Genomic DNA, 19,934 nt, shown 5'->3' with positions numbered 1-19,934 from the left:
GGCGGGGCAGCTCCGGCGAGACTCCCACCTCCCCGCCCCCTCCGCCGGGCTCCTGATCCAATTAACGGGCGGCCGCCGCAGGCAGGTGGGGCCGGGGGGGGAACTCGGGGGGCAGCGCTGCCTCCCGCCGCGGGCCCCCCGACACGGGGAGGGCCTGGAGGGGGCTGGCGGCTGCCCGCTCTCGGGGGAGGCCTGCCCGGCCCGGCCGGTCGCCCCCCGTCATGGCGGGCGCCGGGAGCGGGCAGGGAGGCGGCCCTGTGAGGAGCTGCCCGCCCGGGGCCGCGCTCGGCCCACCCGGAGGGACTGGGCCCTTTTCTGCTTTGCCCACTGGATTTGGGGCTTTAGTGAGTTTTTAGTTATTTAGTTACTTTGCGTGCTGACCCGCAGGGCCCGGAGCCAGCCTGGCGTGTGGAGCAGGAGGCCCAGCAGGTTCCTGAGCCCTGCTCCCACCCGAGCCGGGAGCTGTGCCCCGGCTTTCGAGCATGGCGTGGATCACTGCCTGGGGTCCCACGGCCGTTCGCCTCGCTTCGGCTCGGCATCCTTCATTCTCGTTCAGCCCGATCATGCTGACTCTGTTCAGTCACTCGCCTTCTCCTCCGAAAACCTTTATTCGAATCATCCTGAGCTCATCTTTAAGCCCTCAGAGCCTCTTGGTTGAAACCAGCTTTTTCTAAATGCCAGGGAATTTGCCCGCCAGAGTTTCCGTTTGGAATGCCAGGCCCCGGGTGTGATTCCCCGTGACGCTGGGCAGGGCTTGCCGGAGGAGCACTGGCAGGCCCTGCTGGCCCCTCTCCTCTCGATTGCTTCCAAGTGACTTGGGACACAACTCCAAGGACCAGCTGTGGGTTTGCAGTGATGTTTATTCAATCGGTGGAGAAACGAAAAGACTGAGAGCCTTGCAGGAGGAAGAGGAAAGAGAGTGCCGTAAATCTGTGCTCCCACTTCTCTGGAGCAGTACTGGGATGTTTTCTCTCCCTTTACAACTGCCCCAGGTTTCATAGAAGCCAGAAAAATAACTGTACAGATGCCCTTTTAGACACGATGAGTTGCTGTGTTGGAAAGCGGACATCAGAAACTATCCCATTTAATTTGTTTTGGGGCCAATCCTCTGTTCACTTTTACCTGCGTGGGGGTCCCGGGAAGGTGGGCGCCCATGACAGGTCGCTGGGTGTGGTGTGACCATGAGCATCCTTTCAGAAAGTGATGCAAGATACTTACCTTGTCCTCAAAGTTAATTGTAGTTGACAGTATAAGGATCAACTTTGTATTTTACTGAAACAAAACCAAACCCAACTCTTTGGCATAGATACTCCCTAATGCAATTCCGCTCTGAGATTTTACTTCCATTATCAAATTAATGTACATTAATGGAGTATGGAAAAGGCAAACATCTGTCATATGTTAATATTCTATATCCAGCATTTGCCCTATGTTATGTTTTCATGCCGATTTTGGTATTGGTAGCCCACGTGCTGAGTGTCTGAGATAGACGCTTTGCATCTGGGACCCAGTTGCCCCCAGTATCGATCACAAGGCGAGGGTACTACATAGCATGGCTGCTGCAGTTCTTCCCTCTGAGGCTGGAATGGCTTAGGGAAAGTGGGGTGCTCAGGTAAATGAGGTCATTACAATAGTGATAGTTTTGTTTGTTTTCCTGGTGCAGGGCCGCTTATTAGTGGTCATGGGATAGAAGGAGGTCAGCACAATATTTACTCTCTTATCTCTTTAGGATTATATATTTTTCCTACTTTTTAGTGGAATATAGGCTCGTTTTCATATGCGTGCTAAACTCTAGTTGCTAATGGTACTTTTCACATTACTAGTCAGACTAGAGTAGCCAAAAATACTCATGCTTTGGACACGGATCCTGGCAATGAGGAGGCAGAATACCTAATGGTATTACAAATAGCATGAAGTTGATCATCTTAGTCACAACAGAGCTTTACCAGACCCAGTGACAAGACAACTTTATTCTGTGGTAGAGAACCACGTCCCATAACTAAGACAGAGCCTCAACATAATTGTATGTCAGACAAAAGGCATCATAAAAATAAGCCTAATATCCTGCCCACTCATAATTATACTCTGACTTTGCTGCATACTGTAGTTTGAAGAGTGTGAGACTATAAATACACATGAGAATGTTTTCTCAAATTAGCCTTTCTCTGGCTTGCTCAGTGCACCATATGGACAGCTCAGTGTACTGACACTGTACAGACACTGAGCTGTGTCACCCTGGGCCGGTGGCATTTCTTCTGTGCGTGATTTGTGTGCTATCTGCTATGCTTGTCCTTAGTGAATAATAATGACAAAAATACCTGGTGATTCTCTAGAGAGAAAGCAAATTTGGTGTTAGTAATTGATGAAATTACTGTACTTGGCGTGCTGTATTTGCATCAGTGCAGCTTCACCTTGGGTACTGTGTGTAGTACAGTGAGAACTGTGTGCAGTTTTGGGCCCCACAATTTAAGAAGGATGTTAAGGTCCTCCAACGTGTCTAGAGTTTGGGAGGAAAGGAGGCTGAGGGGCGATCTCATTGCTCTCTACACCTTCTTGAAGAGGGTAAGTGGGGAGGGAGGTGCTGATCTCTTCTCCCAGGATCCAGTGCCAGGACGCGTGGGAATGGTTCAAAGCTGCGCCAGGGGCGGTTAAAACTGAGGACATGAGGAAGCATTTCTTTACCGAGAGGGTGGTCAAACCCTAGAACAGGCTTCCTAGAGAGGTGGTCGATGCCCCAAGCCTGTCTGTGTTTAAGAGGCATTTGGACAATGCCCTTAATAACATGTTTTGACTTTTGATCAGCCCTGAATTCGTTAGGCAGGTGGACAAGATGATCGTTGTGGGTCCGTTCCAGCTGAAATAGCCCATTCCATTCCATTCTAAAAAATGCTAACTGTGATATCTCCCAAGAGGGAAACGTGTAGGTTACTGGGTGTGTGCTCTGCACAGGGATGCTACTGCTGGAAGACAAATGGAGCAGGGGCAGGAAGTGCACATCTTTGCTGGAGATAATGTGGGTGACAGTGTCAGAGTTTTCTTTGGGATTAATAGATAGAACACTGAAATCAATACAAGTCTTTCAGTCTGCTTTAAGTAGGTTGGTATATGGACCCCTTTTTTCCGTTACAAATTTTGAAATGTACCCCTTTTAAAGGATATGAAGACCAAAAGATATTAAGATTTACGTAACGTGTTTTGTTGGTGATTCCTGACGAACTCCATAGATTCTGTTTCCAATGATGATGACTTCTGCAGACCTATAAATGAAACTGTTGATCGCTGTCAGGAAAAAAAGGATCTTTTTCTGTAGTAGTTTCCCTTCCTGGAAATCAAGCCTTCGAGGCTTCAGAGGGAAGAAGGGAAGTGCTACATTCATTTATTCCTCTTGCTATTTTTTGCCAGTGGGTACAGTTTTGTGTTACAGAAGTGCTTGATAAGACTTGAGGATTTGCTAATTGGGTTGATGTATGTGTTCAAAACCAGACTTTGTCTGTCGGTGGTTATAAGTTTTTGTGTATGTCATTCTGATATTCTGAGTATGGTAGCAACTACTACAGTGTTGTTACAGTTCAGGAGAAAAGCATAGTCTGGCTTTCTGTTGTTTTTCTCAGTAGTTTTTCTATGCATTTCCTAATATGTGAGGAAATGCATAGGTAACTATGGTTATAGGGCAAAAAACCCCCACCCCACCCCCCAAAACCAACCCCTGAAGCCCCACAATTTGAGGCGTGGTTATGTACAGGTATTTTGGGACCGGTGTTCATAGCCAGCTGTGTGGATGACTGGACCTTAATTACTCACCACAGTTACTGGTAGGCCTGAAGCAGGGGGCCCCGCTGTTGCGGAGCGGAGGTGCTGCCACAGCACAGCGTGGCCAGGAGGCAGCAGCCTCCCTCGCAGGTGGAGGGGGAAGCGCTGGTACGTCCAGCTGCCTTGGTAGGGCTCTTCCTTCCACATTCTTGTCCGCTTCGTCATGCAAAAGCGGTAGTCTCTGAGCTGATCTTGCCGTGACTTTTTTTATCTGCCTTTAAAGTGCCTTTTTTTTTTTTTTTTTTTTTTTGAGTTCCAACACCAGGTGCGTCTTCTTGTGGAAGTTGTGTTTTGCAATGTGCCTTTTTTGGGGGGTTGCTGTTCGGTGTTTTGGGCCCTCACCGTGCAGCTGTAACATGCCAGTTTGGTGCTCTGGAAACTACTAAAAGGATGTAGGTCCTGCCCCGAAAAGAATAAGGACGATAAGCTGCCGAGGGACCCCGCACGGACTCTGCGTGTTCCGGGCCGGGCCAGAGGCGCAGCGCGGGCCTGGCCGCCGCCTCCCGCCGCCGCGGCTGCGGACGGGCCCTCCCCGGCCTCCCCGCAACCCCCTCCCGCCTGGGCCGCGGCCCCTCCACGGCGAAGGGCCGGCGGGGGCCGGGCAGGCCTGCGCCCCGGGGCGGGGGAGCACCCGCCGCTTCCCGCCCCGGTTATGAAACCGCGGGGGAGGGGCCGGCTGCCGCCCGCCGTCCTCGGCCGCGCCGGGGGAGCGGAGGCCGCCGGAGCGCAGGTGAGAGCGGGGCGGCCCTTCCCGCCCAGGCCGCGGCGCGGAGGGGCGGCCCTGCGGGACAGCCGGGGGGGCAGCTACGTGGGGAAGCTGGCGCGGTGGGTGCCGAGCTATATTTAACACGGGCAGATCCCTCCGTGACAGCCATCCGCCAATTATAAATAAGTTTCGCGCTAGCAGGGGACGAGCCTGTGGGACGCTGGTGGCGGAGGAGCTTTTCTGCGGCTGCGAGCGGCGTGTGGCCACGGCCCGCCAGCCCCGAGGGAGCCGGGGGGAGGCCCGCGCCTCTCCTCGGGGGCCGGGAGGCGTTTTGGTCGTTGCAACACGAGACACGAGCGGCTGCGTCCCACCGCCGGTCAGAAGAGCAGTTCAGGCGTGGTTGCCAGCCCGTGGAAGAGCCCGGTGCAAATACCAGGTGGTGGTTGTGAGGAAAAAAAAGGGGCCGTTACGTAGGAAGTACCTTCTGAGCACGTTTGGGAGAAGACCAGTCGGCCCTGGCCATCGTCATAAAAGCTCTGACCTTTTTCTTAGCTGAATCTAAAGAGCTCAGTGTGAGCTACTAGAGAAACAGTTAGGGTATTATGTGGTTTCACAGATGTACTTTATGCAGATCTGTGGGTTTTAAGCTTAAAAGTTCGGTAGAAGCACATCTGTCAAAACATATTCTAATGCTTTAGGATACATTCATTTTCATATGTGAACAAAGAAGAGTTTATTGAACCTGTTCCCCTCTCCAGCAGAGCACAACAAAAAGCTAGTGTCATGCTGATGAAAGAGGGTGCAGGTATAATCACTACTTTCGGACCACTGGGATATGTTTCATTCCAGTTTTCCTCTCTGTCCTCTAGTTAAAAGTGTATGACGGTCTTACCTTCCATGCTTTGTTTGCTTTTAGTGGTCAGACAGAATGGCTCCAGTGAACCAGCCAAAGGACAAGAAGCATGAGAGGACACATGAGTATTTGTCGGAAGAGACAAAATCAGCTGGGAAGAGGAAACCGGACTACAAGGAACTAGGGAATGAGCCACTAGCAAAGAGGTTGTTTGTGAGAAAAACATCCAAATCCCCAGAGAAAATCGGTAACATTTCCTCAGATCCTTACTGTTCCTTCCAACTAGATTTACCCTAAATGACAGGCATCGACTAGTTGAAGAGGCAGAATGCCGAGAAGCCTGTTCAGACATGAGTGTTCAGATAGGCTTATATATCAAAGTGATACACAGACAAGTATTGGGGAAGTACATCCTCAGGTTATCTGTCTAGTGAGTGTGTGTGTGCACTCATGCATGTGTGTTTCATTTTTGAGACTCTGTACCCTTTGGTAGAAGCCTGCTCACTGAAGATGCTGTCACAGCTTATTTGAGGGTTGTTGAGTTCCATGGAATTCCTGAATTACCAGACATTTACTTTGTTGTAGGACAGACTGATCTTGAGAATACATTATTCTTTCCCCATGCAATTCGTAATGCAGTTTCATAGTTGTAATGTTGATATCCTACAGTATTCAGTCTAAACTGGCATTTCCACCCAATTCTTTGGATATTGTAACTTTTGCTCCAGTAAGTAGGAAAACTTTCTACCTCTATGTTTATATTAGACTGGACAGAATTTCTACTAATCACTTCTCATGCATTTTTTTTCCTTTAGTGTGTAACTTTAAAAAAAAAATCTCTTGAAGATTTTTGATATAACAAGGAGAGGTGATTAAGTTCCAGGATACTGGAAAGGTTAATGCTTTGCATTATCAAGAAAGTTGTGTAGACTTCAGCTATAGCAAGGACTATTTTCATAGAATCATAGAATCATTAACAGTCCAACTGTTAACCTAGCGCTGCCAAGTCCACCACTAAACCGTGTCCCTGAGTGCCACATCTACACACATTTGAAACACCCCCAGGGCTGGTGACTCAACCACTTCCCTGGGCAGCCTGTTCCAATGCTTGACGACCCTTTTGGTGAAGAGATTTTTTCTAATATCCAGTCTAAACCTCCCCTTGTGCAACTTGAGGCCATTTCCTCTTGTTCTATCACTTGTTGCTTGGGAAAAGAGACCAACACCCGCCTCGCTACAACCTCTTTTCAGGTAGTTGTAGAGAGCGGTGAGGTCTCCCTCTCAGCTTCCTTTTCTCAGATAAAACTTTTAATTCCATCATTTGTTTAGGAGATCACTAGAGTTACTGTCTTGTGTGGAAATAGTACACACTTCCTGTACAAATTTGGCTTTAAGGATCCAGAAATTGCTGAAGCGTTTTTCAACAATGAGAGATAACAGAAGTTCTACGGTTTTGTACATTTCCGTTGTCTGGTGTATAACTCCAAACTGGAAGCAGTTGACAATGTGAATAGTGGATGTGGAGGCAAAATACTCTGTTTGAAAGGAGTTCTGTTTATAGTTGTGGATAGTTAAAGCATCTTCTGTAGTTAATTTAGCTACATGATTTTCATTGTAACTTCCTGGACTGATTTTTATGCAGCTCCTGTAAGATTTAGAGGGAATTTGATGTAGCTAGTGCTTTGGAAAAAAGAAGCCAATCATACTTTTCCCATAAACCTTTTTTAAAAAGATGAAGACCTTTGTATCTGAGCTTTTCCATTCTACGTTCCAGTTTTGATTTTTTATGTGTTTTGGAAAAAAATATTTTTTCTCCTGAGGATGGGAGTCTGGTTCAGTTTCTTGCTATTGAAACACCTTTTTGAAGGGTTTATTTCAGCAGATTCTGCAAAGGCCTGAAGTTTGTTTCTTAATAAATTATCATTCATAATAAAATGGAATTTGGAAAAAATACCTCCATTTCCGCCACCTCTAAAGAAGGAACTGTGGATGCTAATTTTTCTGTGGAAAAAAAAAAAAAAACTTCTATACCTATTTCAACAGGTGTGACAAGTGTTGGCACTATGTTGGCATGTTTAGTTTCATACCTGTGCATTTCTAGGCTCCAGCATTGCATTAAAGAAAGATTTAGTTTAGGTTCTAATCATATAGAATGACCCCTGTGTTTTCGGTCTTCTGTTTTTGGTTGGTTTTTTTTTTTTTTTAAATAAATATCCTTGAATGAAAATAGCATTTTTGTTTCTTAAGAAGCGTGTTTGACGTCTGGATCCCCTGGGGTGTTACAGACCATTGCGGTGGGCATGATTAGATCACAGATATGGGACTGAACAGATCTGGTTTTTATGTAAAGGTCCCTGAAGATAAAAACTTGGAACATGAACAAAATGTAGAAGCATGCTGTACTCTCAGCAAAAATTATTCCAAACAGAAAGGTTTTCAGGCGATGAGGCGTCAGCAAGTCTATTATCAAAAACAAAACTCGCAGTGCTGGACGTAGACTGTACGGGCTACAGCACAAGCAGATCGAAAATTCTGATTCACAAGCGGGCATTTCAGGAACTGTGTGGGAACTCATGTTGCTATGCTTGGAGAATTTTCAGGTGTTAACGTTTCTGCTGGTCACATGTCTGACCTTCCCTTTGCTGTACCCAGGGGCTTACCGCCTCCCATGGCATATTTCCAAGTCGTTGGGGCTCTGGATAGCATTATTGTGTTTTGGGTATGATCCATTCAAACTGTAAACAGTCCGAGAGATGCTCCACCCATGGCATTGCTTTAGTTCTCTCCCGTTGTCTTTTTGATAAATCTTTGGCAAGGAGAAGGAAGGTTTAACAGGAGGAAACATACACAAAGCTCTGGCAGGCTATGGGAAGCACCGAATTCCATAATTGCAGATGCTGCTGCACCTTAGACATGTAAGAATCATTTAGAGACTTCTAATCTTGTGGCTGAATCTTTTCATGGATGTAGCAGCAAATGCTGCTACAGTCTTCCTGTGATATTTAGTGAATGAGCATGATGGGCGCTGGCTCTCTGTAAGTTTTACTCTTCTCCTCTCTGGCAGGTTGGAGCAGAGGTGGGTCCATGGTGAGAAACAACAGAGTGCTTTTCCATCAGCCAGAGCAGCAGCGCAGCATTGTTCATTATGTCTACCAGAACATGCTGGGAGGCTCCATTCGGGCACGGCTCAGGCAGGTGAGGAGTTTCTCCTTCATGACCTGGGGGACATCTCCACTCCCTACATAGAAAGATCTTCAACATGAGCAGGGAAACTTTTAGGGGGCTTAAAGTTCCTCACATACACAGTTTGTGGCTCCAAGTATGGCGCACCCTTATGTTTCTTAATCCTGTAAATGAAGAGCAGAGATGGCTTTCCCTTTTGGTTGACCTGACCCTGTTGCTCTACATTTTATCCTCTTAATTTTGTGCTTCCTTAAATCATATTTAAACTTACCCACTCTACCAACTGAATCGTTGCACAGTGCTACTTTTTCATGCTGATCCAGCTGTTTTGTCATACTGATTCTTGTATCCACTCTACTTTGCTAATCATGTCAGGTTTAATGTTGAGTTGATTTTTCCTCTTCACAGATGTATTCCATCAAGTCCATAATGTTTTACTGTTTTTCAGAGCCATAGTCCTTTCAATTGAAAATCAACTTTTTCTGTAACATCCATAGGTGGGAAGCACCTGGGCTAGCCTTATCTTCCAGGTTATTTATCTGTTTTAAGTATTCAAATGATAAAGGAATTGCCAAGCTTGCCTAAGCAGTATCTATTTCTCAGCTGAATAGCCCTTATGGTTGTGCCATAGTTTCTCATTCCCTGTTTCAAGTGTTCTGTTCGCTCCTGTGCCGCACAGCTGAGCTGCAGGCAGTTTGGATCGAGGACTGTAATGTTGTATCTCTGGATGATGTGTAGCATTTTGGGATGTTCAGTAAAGACATAGATAGCCATAAGAACTTTTACTGGGGTGGCTGCATGTTCTTCTCCCCTGTGAATTATCCAGCCTTTCTAGCTCAGCCCACAAGGCTCAGCTCCCCAAACATCATTTGAAGTGTGGTGTCTCAGTCCTCCGTTGCTTTCTGAGTGCTGTGGCTGATGTGGGTTTGTGTGGTCACAGGCTTTCCCTCAGGGACAGCATGTTCTCTTTATTCCACAGAGAAGCTTAGAATTTTGTGTGAATGTACTAACGCTGACGGCAATTAGAAATTGTTAGTACTCCTCATTCAGAGAACCTCGGGGCATCCTTGCAAAAGTCCTAATTCTCGTTATCTTTTCAACAGTGCCTGCAGGTGCCCTTTCTGCGTTCTCTTGCCTCATACCGCATCTTTCGAATAGCAAGTCCCTTTGACAGGAGAGTGACATGCCTGGAATGGCACCCAACACACCCCAGTACTGTAGCTGTCGGTTCCAAAGGTGGAGACATCATCCTTTGGGACTATGAAGTACTTTCTAAAACCTACTTCATAAAAGGGGTAAGCCTCTGGGTGCATGGAACGGGTGGGAGGGAAAACTGGAGCACCACCAAATACTGCAGATCAAAACTGAGGTCTGTTGTGAGAAGCACTTAAGGGTCTTGGGTTGCAGAGTAGCTAGCTAAATGGGGCAGGGCTGAGGTGCAACATCGTCTCTTCCTAAGTCCCAGACTGTTCTATAGTGCTGGGGAGAACTGGGGCGTGTTGATCAAGTTCATAATGAAGTGGTATTTGGTGTGTGCTCAGTGGAAAAACAATACAGCAGCTGGCAAAACAGTTATCTTAAAGGGATGCCAGAAACAAGTAGGCAGAGAGAGCCTGTCTGGTTTAGGTTTTATCTTTCTCTGCTGACCTGTTAGTCTGTGTCAGGTGAGGAAACATCTCTGAGTGGGGAGAAACAAAGTCCCTTTATCTAAAGTGAGAAGCTAAGGTAGAACGAGTGGTTTATATAGCTGGCATGCCTTCTTGCTGTATTCAGCTGCTCCCATTCTGACAGGGGCTCAAAGAGACTCTGTAACTTCTATCCCCTCTAAATTAATATAGGTGTACACTGGGAGGAGGTCTACCCTCCACAAATTCCAGAGTCATCTTTCTCTTTTTGTACATAGTGTGGTGCCAGCCAGCCAGGGAATACTTTGCCTGGGGACTGAAGGAGTTGCAGATTTGTCCTCTGGGAGAGCAGCTGTCTGGGCAGCCATCATGTGGGAGGACCTGGTTGTTTTTGCCTCCTTGAAGGGCTGTGGTGTGTTTCATTGTTGCTGTTCAGGACATATCAGTGAATGCAGACTTACAGAACACACTTTTCTCCTTTGCCATCACTCAGTGGATTTTTCTTTTTTTCATCCCCTTCCTTGTAGGTGGGAGCAGGAGGGGCCATCACAGGACTGAAGTTTAACCCTTTTAACCCTAGTCAGCTGTACACTTCGTCAGTTGCTGGCACTACCATCCTGCAGGATTTTAATGGCAATACTGTCCAGGTCTTCACCAGCACCGAGGACTGGGAGTAAGAAATAACAGCAATGCTTTGGGCCTCTGTGTCCTGCTGACAGGAGCGCTACAGAGCGAGAGAGTGAGAGAAAGAGGGAGAAAGAGAGAGATGTTTGTCTCCAGTATGTGGGAGCTCAGCTTCCTCTTCTCCACATACATGTTCTTTATCCTCTGAATTTCAGGGACCTTCCAGGGAGGCTCACTCTGCCTTTTTATTTTTCTCTGAAATGGGGTGGTGGGTAGGAGAGAGCTTTTCTTCATGAAGGGGAGGGACTCTGATGCTGCTTACTTGCTGTTATATTGTACATGGGAGAGTGTGGGGGTGCCAGTGGATTTCCTCAGCTGTCTGGTTTTAAACCGCCCATAGGTCTGTGAGCTGGGGACCTTCGAACCTCTTCACCTACTAGCAATGCTACTTGTTGTCAGATGGTTTTCACAGGACCATTTATAGTCTCCTCAGTGCTTCCCCATAAATGCCACTGACTTCAAGTGGCGTGTATCACAAGGATCACCCCAGTTCATCCCACCTAATTTTTGGTGCTTATCTAAAATACCAAAATTAGGAGTCTGGGCTCCTTCAGCAATGAGTGGAAAGAGGAGATGAATCGTTAGAGGCAGCTCTGCCTACGCTTATAATCACCCTCTCAGACTGTTGCTTTGTGGAATCATGAGGAAGCCTGAGCTTTTCTATTAGTTACTTCAGTTCAATGCTTAAAGGTTAGTGAGGGAATTTGGGTTGGCCTCCTCCTTACTTTTCCCCACCTGATTCTTTCTGGGTGGCAGCTCTCGTGGCAGGTTTCCAAATTGGCTGTTTCCAGCTGCAGCCTTATAATAGGGCAGAAGGTGAACCCAAGTAGTGCTGGGATGACTGGCCAGGTGAGCAGGGAGGGATAGACTGGGGCTGGGACATCAAGATCTCGTATCCCAGTGGGATGCCTGTCACAGCCACAATGCCTGGATTTGAAAGGTCATGCTGTCCTCCTCCTGCTGTGAGGACAGGCAGCCTCTCTGGGCGGGACTGTTTTTTTGCTTTATTGGCTTTTGAAAGCTGGTATTTACAGTGAGACATTGCTAAGTAGTTGCTCTATGAGCAGCAGATGGAGTGCACTTGAGTATCAAAGAGTTTGGGGACTCCCAACTAGCATCCTTCTTTTCTTTGTGTAGGATTTCCATGTTTCCTCAGCAGGCAGACTGGGAGGAAACGATGTAACAAAACAACATAACAAAACCAATATAATGGAAATAAGATTCCTGTGCCATGGGGTTAGCAGGTAGGATTTCTCCTTGCACTGCTCTCATCCTACCTGCTGGTACCTTGAGAAAGACCAGATAGATACAGCACTGGAAGCAGCCTGTAGGGAACTGGTGAATGAAGTCTGTAAGAAAAGCTTGGTGCAGGGCTGTCATGACATTTTATGTGGTTTCTGCGTGGAATGATGCTGGTTTTGCTTGTGATCTCCTAAGCCTGGTCTGAGCCAGGTGGTTCACTGCAGATCAGTTCTACCCCTGTAGCAGAAGCAGCAATGCTGCTGGTGAGGCTTGCAACCCAAAGGGGCGGTGTTGAATTTAGATGCTCATAATCTATGTACCAAAATTGGGAACAAACAAGGAAGAAAGAGTTCTTATGCACATGCCCTGTCAGAAAGCAGTACATTGTACCTAGGGAAACCAGCAGTGTGTTCCGAGCGGTGAGCATTATTTTAGGATTTTGTCTTCTACTCTAATCGTGACGTCTCTTGGCTTTGCGTGTATTCCAGAAAGGGCCAGGAGATACTCTTGGAGATGTCAAGTTCAGTCCTTATGAGGCAGTGAAGCTTTATGTGGTATCAGAGGATGGCACCCTAAGCCTGCAGGACATTGAGGGCAGAGCGGTGCAGGTCATCTCCCGTGCCCCGGACTGTGGCCACGAGCACCATAATGTTTTGTGAGAAGGGAGCAGTGCAAGGTTGATTCTCCATTCGTTGGCATTAATGCTCGCTGTTTCTTGTGCTCTCTAACATCTTTATTGTTGTCAGTGTTAGGAGACTCTTGGTATGAATTGATCCTTTGAGGGAGCCTGGAGACAGGCTCCTGGTCCCAACCCCAGCACTGCAGGGTGGGTGGGGAGCCAGGTGGCCGCAGGGCTCTTACTTAGGCTTTTAGAGTAGCTGAGCATGCTGCCTGCATCTTCTGGTGTTGCTTCTGGTAATATCATCTCCTGTCTTGCAGATACTAACAGCCTTTCACTTCATAAAGTGTGAGGTGAGAATAGCAGGGTCACTTCCTCCTCTTCATTGTCATCAGAGTTCTGTTTTGTCTGTAGCAGCTCAGGTAGCATAGGAATGCCACAAAACATTCCTGCACAATCTGCGTTTCAGGTTATTGAGTTTATCCTGCTGCCCTTCTGGAGGCCTCAGGCTCACCATGCTTATTTCCATGACCTTGAATTCTAGAATAATTTATCTTTGCAATTGAAGCTTTTGCAACAAGTTACCAAAGGACCCCAGCTTTACCCTCGCTGCCCTTCCCCTCCCAGCAGAGCTGGCGTTAAGACGTATGTCTTTATCAGATAAGTCTCTATTCAGTTTTGTTTCCTGGAGCATGAAGTTGAGACAGTTTGATGTGCGACTTTCCAGGCCAGTGCTTTTGTCTTTTCTTTACTGCTGCTTCAGTGTTTTGTGGCAAATGTAATCTGAAAGCTGTTTCTGTACATTTGTCAGTGTCACAAGGATGTTCTGATCTTTCCCAAGGTGTGTCCATATGCAGGCACCAAGTGGCTCTTTGGCCTCTTCTGTTCCACTGTCCCAGTGTGTCACGCCCCACCCAGCAAGTGCTCCGCGGATGGCTCGGAAGTTATTCCACAGTCACCAGCAGAAAGCATTGCTGAGAAGCTGTCCCCCTTGTTACTCAGGCCCGCACGCACCATCAGGCAGGAGATTGTGGTTACAGTCTGTTGCAGTCTCCCTTGTGAGGGAGAACTGGGTGAACATGAGCCAGCAGTGTGCCCAGGTGGCCGAGAAGGCCAATGGCATCCTGGCTTGTGTCAGCAATAGCGTGGCCAGCAGGGACAGGGAAGGGATCTGACCCCTGTACTCGGCACTGGTGAGGCCGCCCCTCGATTCCTGTGTTCAGTTTTGGGCCCCTCACCCCAAAAAGGCCATTGAATGACTCGAGCGTGTCCAGAGAAGGGCAACGGAGCTGGTGCAGGGTCTGGAGCACAGGTCTGATGGGGAGCGGCTGAGGGAACTGGGGGGGTTCAGTCTGGAGGAGGCTGAGGGGAGACCTCATCGCCCTCTACAGCTCCCTGAAAGGAGGGTGCAGAGAGGTGGAGATGAATCTCTTTAACCAAGTAACAAGCAGTGGGACAAGAGGAAAGGCCTCAAATTGTGCTAGGGAAGGTTTAGACTGGATATTATGAAGCATTTCTTTACAGAAGGGGTTGTTGGGTGTTGGAATGGGCTGCCCAGGGAGGTGGTGGGGTCCCCATCCCTGGAGATCTTTAAGAGTTGGGTTGACCCAGCGCTGAGGGATCTGGTGGAGTTGGGAACGGTCGGTGTGAGGTTAATGGTTGGACTGGACGATCTTCAAGGTCTTTTCCAACCTAGATGATTCTGTGATTCTGAGATGCAAACCAGAGCTCCACTGCCTTTGCTTCCCAGTGGGAGGCAGCACTGATGTTTCTTTCCCTCTAGTTGCTGGTACTGCAGCGTTGATGTTTCTGCGAGCTGCCGCTCAGTGGTGACAGGTGATAATGTGGGCAACGTGGTCCTGCTCAGCACTTCTGGTGACAAGGTTTGTATGGCACCCCATGCAGCATCTCCTCTGTGGGAATCTTCATGGCTCATGTGCTTTCCTATACTACAGGGACCCTGAAAAGAGGAGCAAGTACCTTGTAGCTCAGGAGAGGAGTCTACTCATTGCCTAGGTGGTGAGAAGGCCTCCACTTCTGCCATTCATTAGACATTTTCACATTGTGGAGTATAGTGGTAATAATTCCCAAGCAGGGACTGTGCCATGTGCTACCCATTCCCTATGAGCATTTTCTACTGGCCAGAGTAATTATAGGGTAACCTGAAGATGTGAGCACCCCTTGCCAACGACCTTCACACTCCCACACTGATGGGAGTCGTTTAGGAGAGCCTGCTTTGAGGTGCCCCTTCCGTGGCCTTGGAGAAGGGTCCACAACAGTTGGTTCAGCCAGTGCTGGGATAGAAATTCCACTACTGCCGTTAGCCAGGAGAGGGCAGGCACAGGCAGGCTGCACCTTGGAGGCTGAGCTAGTACGGAAACGTTTTGGAGAATAGCTGGAGTGGGCCCGGCTTTCCAGAACCTGCTGTACCGTCGCACCAGAATTACCCTTTCTCCTGCCTGTAAGGGTGACATCTGTAAGAGTTTGCCACCCAGTGTGCTGTGCCCGGAGGCGGCTGTGTAAATTAGCAGGCCGAGTCAGGAGTGCTCCGAGGTTAGTTGCTTCTTTTCCTTTTTTTCTCCCGAAAGAATGTGCGAGTCTTTTCTGCACTTGGGAGATAACCATTGTTGTAGAGAGGATGGGCCAGCTTTACCCTTTTGATTAGAAATAATCTTTCAGCTTTGGATATAAATTTATTCATGGCCAGTTTATATCTGTTTATTCTTGTTAACTATTTCTCCTACCCTCATCTTCCTTTGCTGATGTATTTCTGGAAGCCAATTATATTTCCTCTCACCTTTTTTACTAAAATAGTCAAAGCAAGCTCTTTTGGTCTTCTCCCACAAAGCAGGCCCTTCCTGATTATTATTCTCTCAGCAGTACATTTTCTGTACCTGTTCCAATTTGTTTTAATCTTTCTGTAGGTGGAAGACTGGCATCGCATAAAGTATTCCAGATGTGATCTTGATTTGTACAGTGCCACTAATACTTCCCTCCAGGAATCAGGGATTGTGCTTTCCTTTCTTATAGCTGTAATAAATTGGCAGAACAGAGTTCTCCTAGAATTAGTTAGTTCCCAAGGTCATTCTTCTTTCTTGTTTGCAGTGGATAAACTCTTGGTGTATTTTAGATGTTTTGTTACTCTGTAATGTGAGACCTCTTTATTCTGCACTAGTAGATTATTAGTCCATTTCTTTACTACAGACCTTACTTTTTTTCTGTATGATTTTCTGCTTCCTCTGCTGCAGATTTGGAAGCTGAAATTGCACAAGAAGAAAGTGACTCACGTGGAGTTTAACTCCCGCTGTGAGTGGTTGTTGGCCACAGCATCTGTGGATCAGACAGTCAAAATATGGGACCTCAGAAACATCAAAGACAAAACGAATTTTCTTCATGTGCTTCCTCATGACAAGCCTGTCAATGCAGGTGAGTTAAGGATTTTGTAGCACGGATGTCTGCAGAGAGCCCACTCAGCTCAGCTGTTACTGTTGTGGCAGTGGCAGCTTTCGCTCAGATTTGAAGCTGCGCCGTAGCTAGTGTTAAAGCAAGGAGGGCGTCGGGAACGGGGGTGGATAGGGCAGCTGCAGCACAGTCGTAGGCTTGCCATGCAACCTGTGGCACTGGGCCTCGAGAGGCGGGTGTGGAAGCATCGGCAGTGGCTGAGATTAGAAAACTGAATTTATTGGGGCAGTTCCTGTAACAAAAGCAGAGCGTGGGACTCAGACCTCTGTTTCTGGGGTGCAGTTTTACCAGTCCGTGGAAGTCCAAGCTGCAGGTGTCTATCTCCAACTTTTTCACTAACTTTTCATTTGAAGGAGCAAGTTCCTTTCTTTGCAGTGCCTCTTTCTGTGATTCTAAAATGAGAATAGTGATTCTCCCTATGCAACCCAGTGCTGTAGGTTTCAGTTTACTGTTTGTAAGAGCTTTGTTTGAGACAGGTAAAGTCTTGATGTTGGGACACGTGGCCATATTCACATCCCTGTTAAAGAAATAGCAATGTGTTTCCCATCAGAGAAATGTGACTTTTATGTTTCTTGTCAGTCACAGCACGGTGATCTTTTGTTTGCCTTATTGTCCCCCTCTCCTAGCTCACTTCAGCCCAACAGACAGTGCCAAGCTCCTGAGCACAGACCAGCACAGTGAAATTAGGGTTTACTCATCTTCAGATTGGACCAAGCCACAGCATCTGATCCCACATCCCCATCGGCAGTTTCAGCACCTCACGCCTATTAAGGTGAGATAAGCAAGTGCAGTCTGAGAGGAGTATCATGCCTGGTGCTAGCAGTCAGCTGTAAATCAGAAACGGGTCTGATTTCTGGTCAGGATACTGCTACATTGGTGGGTAATGTTCACACTGCTGCGACTCCCAGCAGAGCGCTGTCCTGAGGATACTTGTGTTCCTCAAGCTGCAGGGGTGGGATGTACAAAGCATTGCTCACGCTGGCAGTTGTCTGGTGTGTGTCAGTATGAGCTCTGTTCCTTTCTCTTAACTCCCCATCGCTTTACTCCATGACTAGGCAACATGGCACCCTCGCTATGACCTCATTGTAGCAGGTCGCTACCCAGACCCTAAGTTCCCAGGGCACATGGTGAATGAGCTACGAACTGTTGACATTTTCGATGGAAACACCGGGCAGATGGTTTATCAACTCCATGATCCAAATGTTTCCGGTATCATCTCGGTGAGTTGAGCACTACAGCTAAAAGGACCCTGTCGCGTGTTGAGCCGCAGGTGAGAGGTACGGGTTAGGGTCCAGAACAGGAAGGAGTCCCCTCTTGTGACAGACTGGTGCTCGTGGGGTGGGGGGGTGAGGGGGGTATGGCTGCTGGCTGAAGCTGCTGACTTGAGCGGGGCTGGTCTGTGGTCATCTGTGGGTTTTCTTTCTGTGTTACTCTTCAGGGAACATTTCCAGATGGTTTGTTGCTGTTACATAAGCCCTGGTGCTCTTATGACTGTTATATAACCAGTGATGCTCTTACAGACTCTGATTGTGTTTCCATTTTCAGCTCAACAAATTTAACCCTATGGGAGACACGCTGGCTTCTGGCATGGGTAAGCAAAGAGAACCCAGGGCATGGGGCAGGGGTGCGTTCCAGTCCCAGAAAAGGGCAGGCTTGTTTCTCCGGACTAGGGCAGTTTGTGAGTGAGGGTTTCCCAGATCCCTCTATAATTTCCTACATATGTAAAGGAGATCGAGACCTTCTTTAAAATGTTCCACCTTTGCAGTTAGGGAACAGGTTTCTAGTCACCTCCTGTGAAACGCTCCCGGGAGCGTGGAGTCCGGGGGAGCGAGCAGCCTCCCCGCAGCAGGGAGCTGCTGCCATCTGCCGGCATTGTCACGGCAGCAGAAAAGGATGGCCTGGGCGGAACACAGCCTTTTCCTGCCGGGCTTCGTTTCGTTTATCTCATTTCCTAGGCTGCAGAGCCAAGATTACTCTGTTTTTCACAGGCTGTATGGGATTAAGGGAGCTGGCTATAGATTTAGGTCTTAGACCTGTAACAGATGAGATTAGGAATGACTTGATTATGTTTCTTAATTAGATCAAATTTCTATGGCTGTGTGGAGATAGCATCTGTGATAAATGTCTTTACATCCTCTGTAACCTTGGAAATATCTTAGAACAGACAAAGAATTTTGAATTTCTGGCATTTAAGTGGCACAGCCTAAGGTATTGTCTTTAGCGTAGAGTTTCTGATGCACAGTGCTCAATTTTTCCTCTCAGGCTTTAATATTCTGATCTGGAGCCGGGAGGAGATGGTGACCAGGAAGCAAGAACATCTTCTGAAAGACATGATAGAACGGAGGATTGGAGGCTGGAGTTTGCCCAGACTTGGAGGGCAGAGGCCGTCAAACCCTGGGCCAAGCAAACGCAAAGCTAACTTAACTGTCTTGGGAACTGGAGGAGATAGAACAAAAAGCAACGATTCTACATCACAGGGGAGGAAGCAGAAAGGCAAGGATCTAGAGAACTGATTTAGTATTTTGGTCCTTTCAGGATCACAGGGTACAAATTCAGTGTTGGCAATGGGCAGTATGAGCCATGCAGGGCATTAGACTTCTACTTTGTCCTTCCTCCCTGGATCTGATTTGGCTTTCCTGAGTCTCTTTGATTCCCCTTCTGAGAAGTTGTGTCAGTATTCAGTTCTTTCTCCAAGTGGAATTACCACCCATTTTCTGAGGCACTAGGAAAACTTCAAAGATGATCTCAGATCCTGCTGAAGCTACAGCTTCCAGCCTGCCACATCTGCTTGTCATCACTTGTCAGAGGTTACCGTCTTTGTAGTCTGCTGCAGAGCAGCTTTGTGACAGGGTCCCCAGCCTGTTCTAGTCAAACTGAGCTGAGAAACCCTTTGCTAACAAGATTAACGTCCTGCAAAGGTAGACTGTTCACAGGGGTGAGGTGATGGGTGACTTGGGTAGCCTGGGGAACACCAGCCTCTCCCATAAGTAAGCTTCTCGCAGAATGTGCATTTGTCAAGACCTCAGGTCTGTGCTTGCAGCTATTTAACTAGACCACAAAGAACATGATGATGCCAGAGCTCTTTACCTGCCTCATGGGATGCAAGGGCAATATAGTGCTGGGAACCTACTGATTCTGTAGTTTGTTTTCAGAGCTCTAGGCTTTTTATTGCCACTGATGAGTTAATTTTTTTCATTCATGCCTATGTGCTTCAGAATGTTGGATAAAAGTGTTGTAAAGCAGAAACAAGGGATTTCTTCCAAACACCCTTGCTCAGAGCCAGGTTTCAAGACTGCTGTTAAACTGAAAAGTTTTGCTTTTTTTAGTTTGTTTACAAGGCAAGCCTTGCTGCTGTCCCAGAGGTTGATAGATGGGACAGACTCCAGGCCTGTTCTCTATGTTCACTTTTACAGTTTCGCAGTATTGGTATTAATAAAGTTTTGTACTAAACTAAAATTCTTTGATACGGAGAGTGGCTTACTTTGAGCATTCTGCTGAACTGCTTTTGTATGGGGGAGGAAGGTACAGACCTTTCTGCAGGAGGGCTAAGAGACCTAGAACAGGGGTGGAAATATCAGTCATAGCACTGTGTCTGCAGCGGACCCTTCCATGCTGGACGGGTTGCATTACATTGCTGCAGCCAGAAATAGTTTATCTATTCAATTCTCACTCTGCTGCAAAAGGGATTGTAAATCAGGGGATTCCTTTGGGAAGGGGTATACTGCAGCAAGTTCTGCTGGTTCTCCAACA

The 19,934-nt window shown here is 47.5% G+C and overlaps 1 protein-coding gene across 3 annotated transcripts; it reads left to right on the top strand.

Annotated features, from left to right (window-relative positions):
• Nucleotides 1-5: 5 nt before the first annotated feature.
• On the top strand, nucleotides 6-19,878 carry DDB2 (damage specific DNA binding protein 2). Of its 3 annotated transcripts, none has more exons than XM_074909458.1 (11): nucleotides 6-85; nucleotides 5,433-5,616; nucleotides 8,434-8,564; nucleotides 9,656-9,847; nucleotides 10,705-10,850; nucleotides 14,506-14,605; nucleotides 15,971-16,148; nucleotides 16,811-16,956; nucleotides 17,240-17,404; nucleotides 17,730-17,775; nucleotides 18,447-19,878. In XM_074909458.1, the coding sequence occupies exons 2-11, from the start codon at nucleotides 5,445-5,447 to the stop codon at nucleotides 18,695-18,697; spliced, it is 1,527 nt and encodes a 508-aa protein (XP_074765559.1). In that variant the 5' UTR covers nucleotides 6-85; nucleotides 5,433-5,444; the 3' UTR covers nucleotides 18,698-19,878. The 3 variants fall into 3 exon arrangements, with proteins under 3 accessions (XP_074765559.1, XP_074765558.1, XP_074765557.1); XM_074909457.1 differs by lacking the exons at nucleotides 6-85; nucleotides 10,705-10,850 and adding exons at nucleotides 4,314-4,540; nucleotides 12,592-12,758; XM_074909456.1 differs by lacking the exon at nucleotides 6-85 and adding an exon at nucleotides 4,317-4,540.
• Nucleotides 19,879-19,934: the final 56 nt, after the last annotated feature.

This window comes from Athene noctua, chromosome 6 (genome assembly GCF_965140245.1).
Source record: "Athene noctua chromosome 6, bAthNoc1.hap1.1, whole genome shotgun sequence".
NCBI lineage: Eukaryota > Metazoa > Chordata > Aves > Strigiformes > Strigidae > Athene > Athene noctua.
This window is presented reverse-complemented; position numbering and strand designations above follow the sequence as displayed.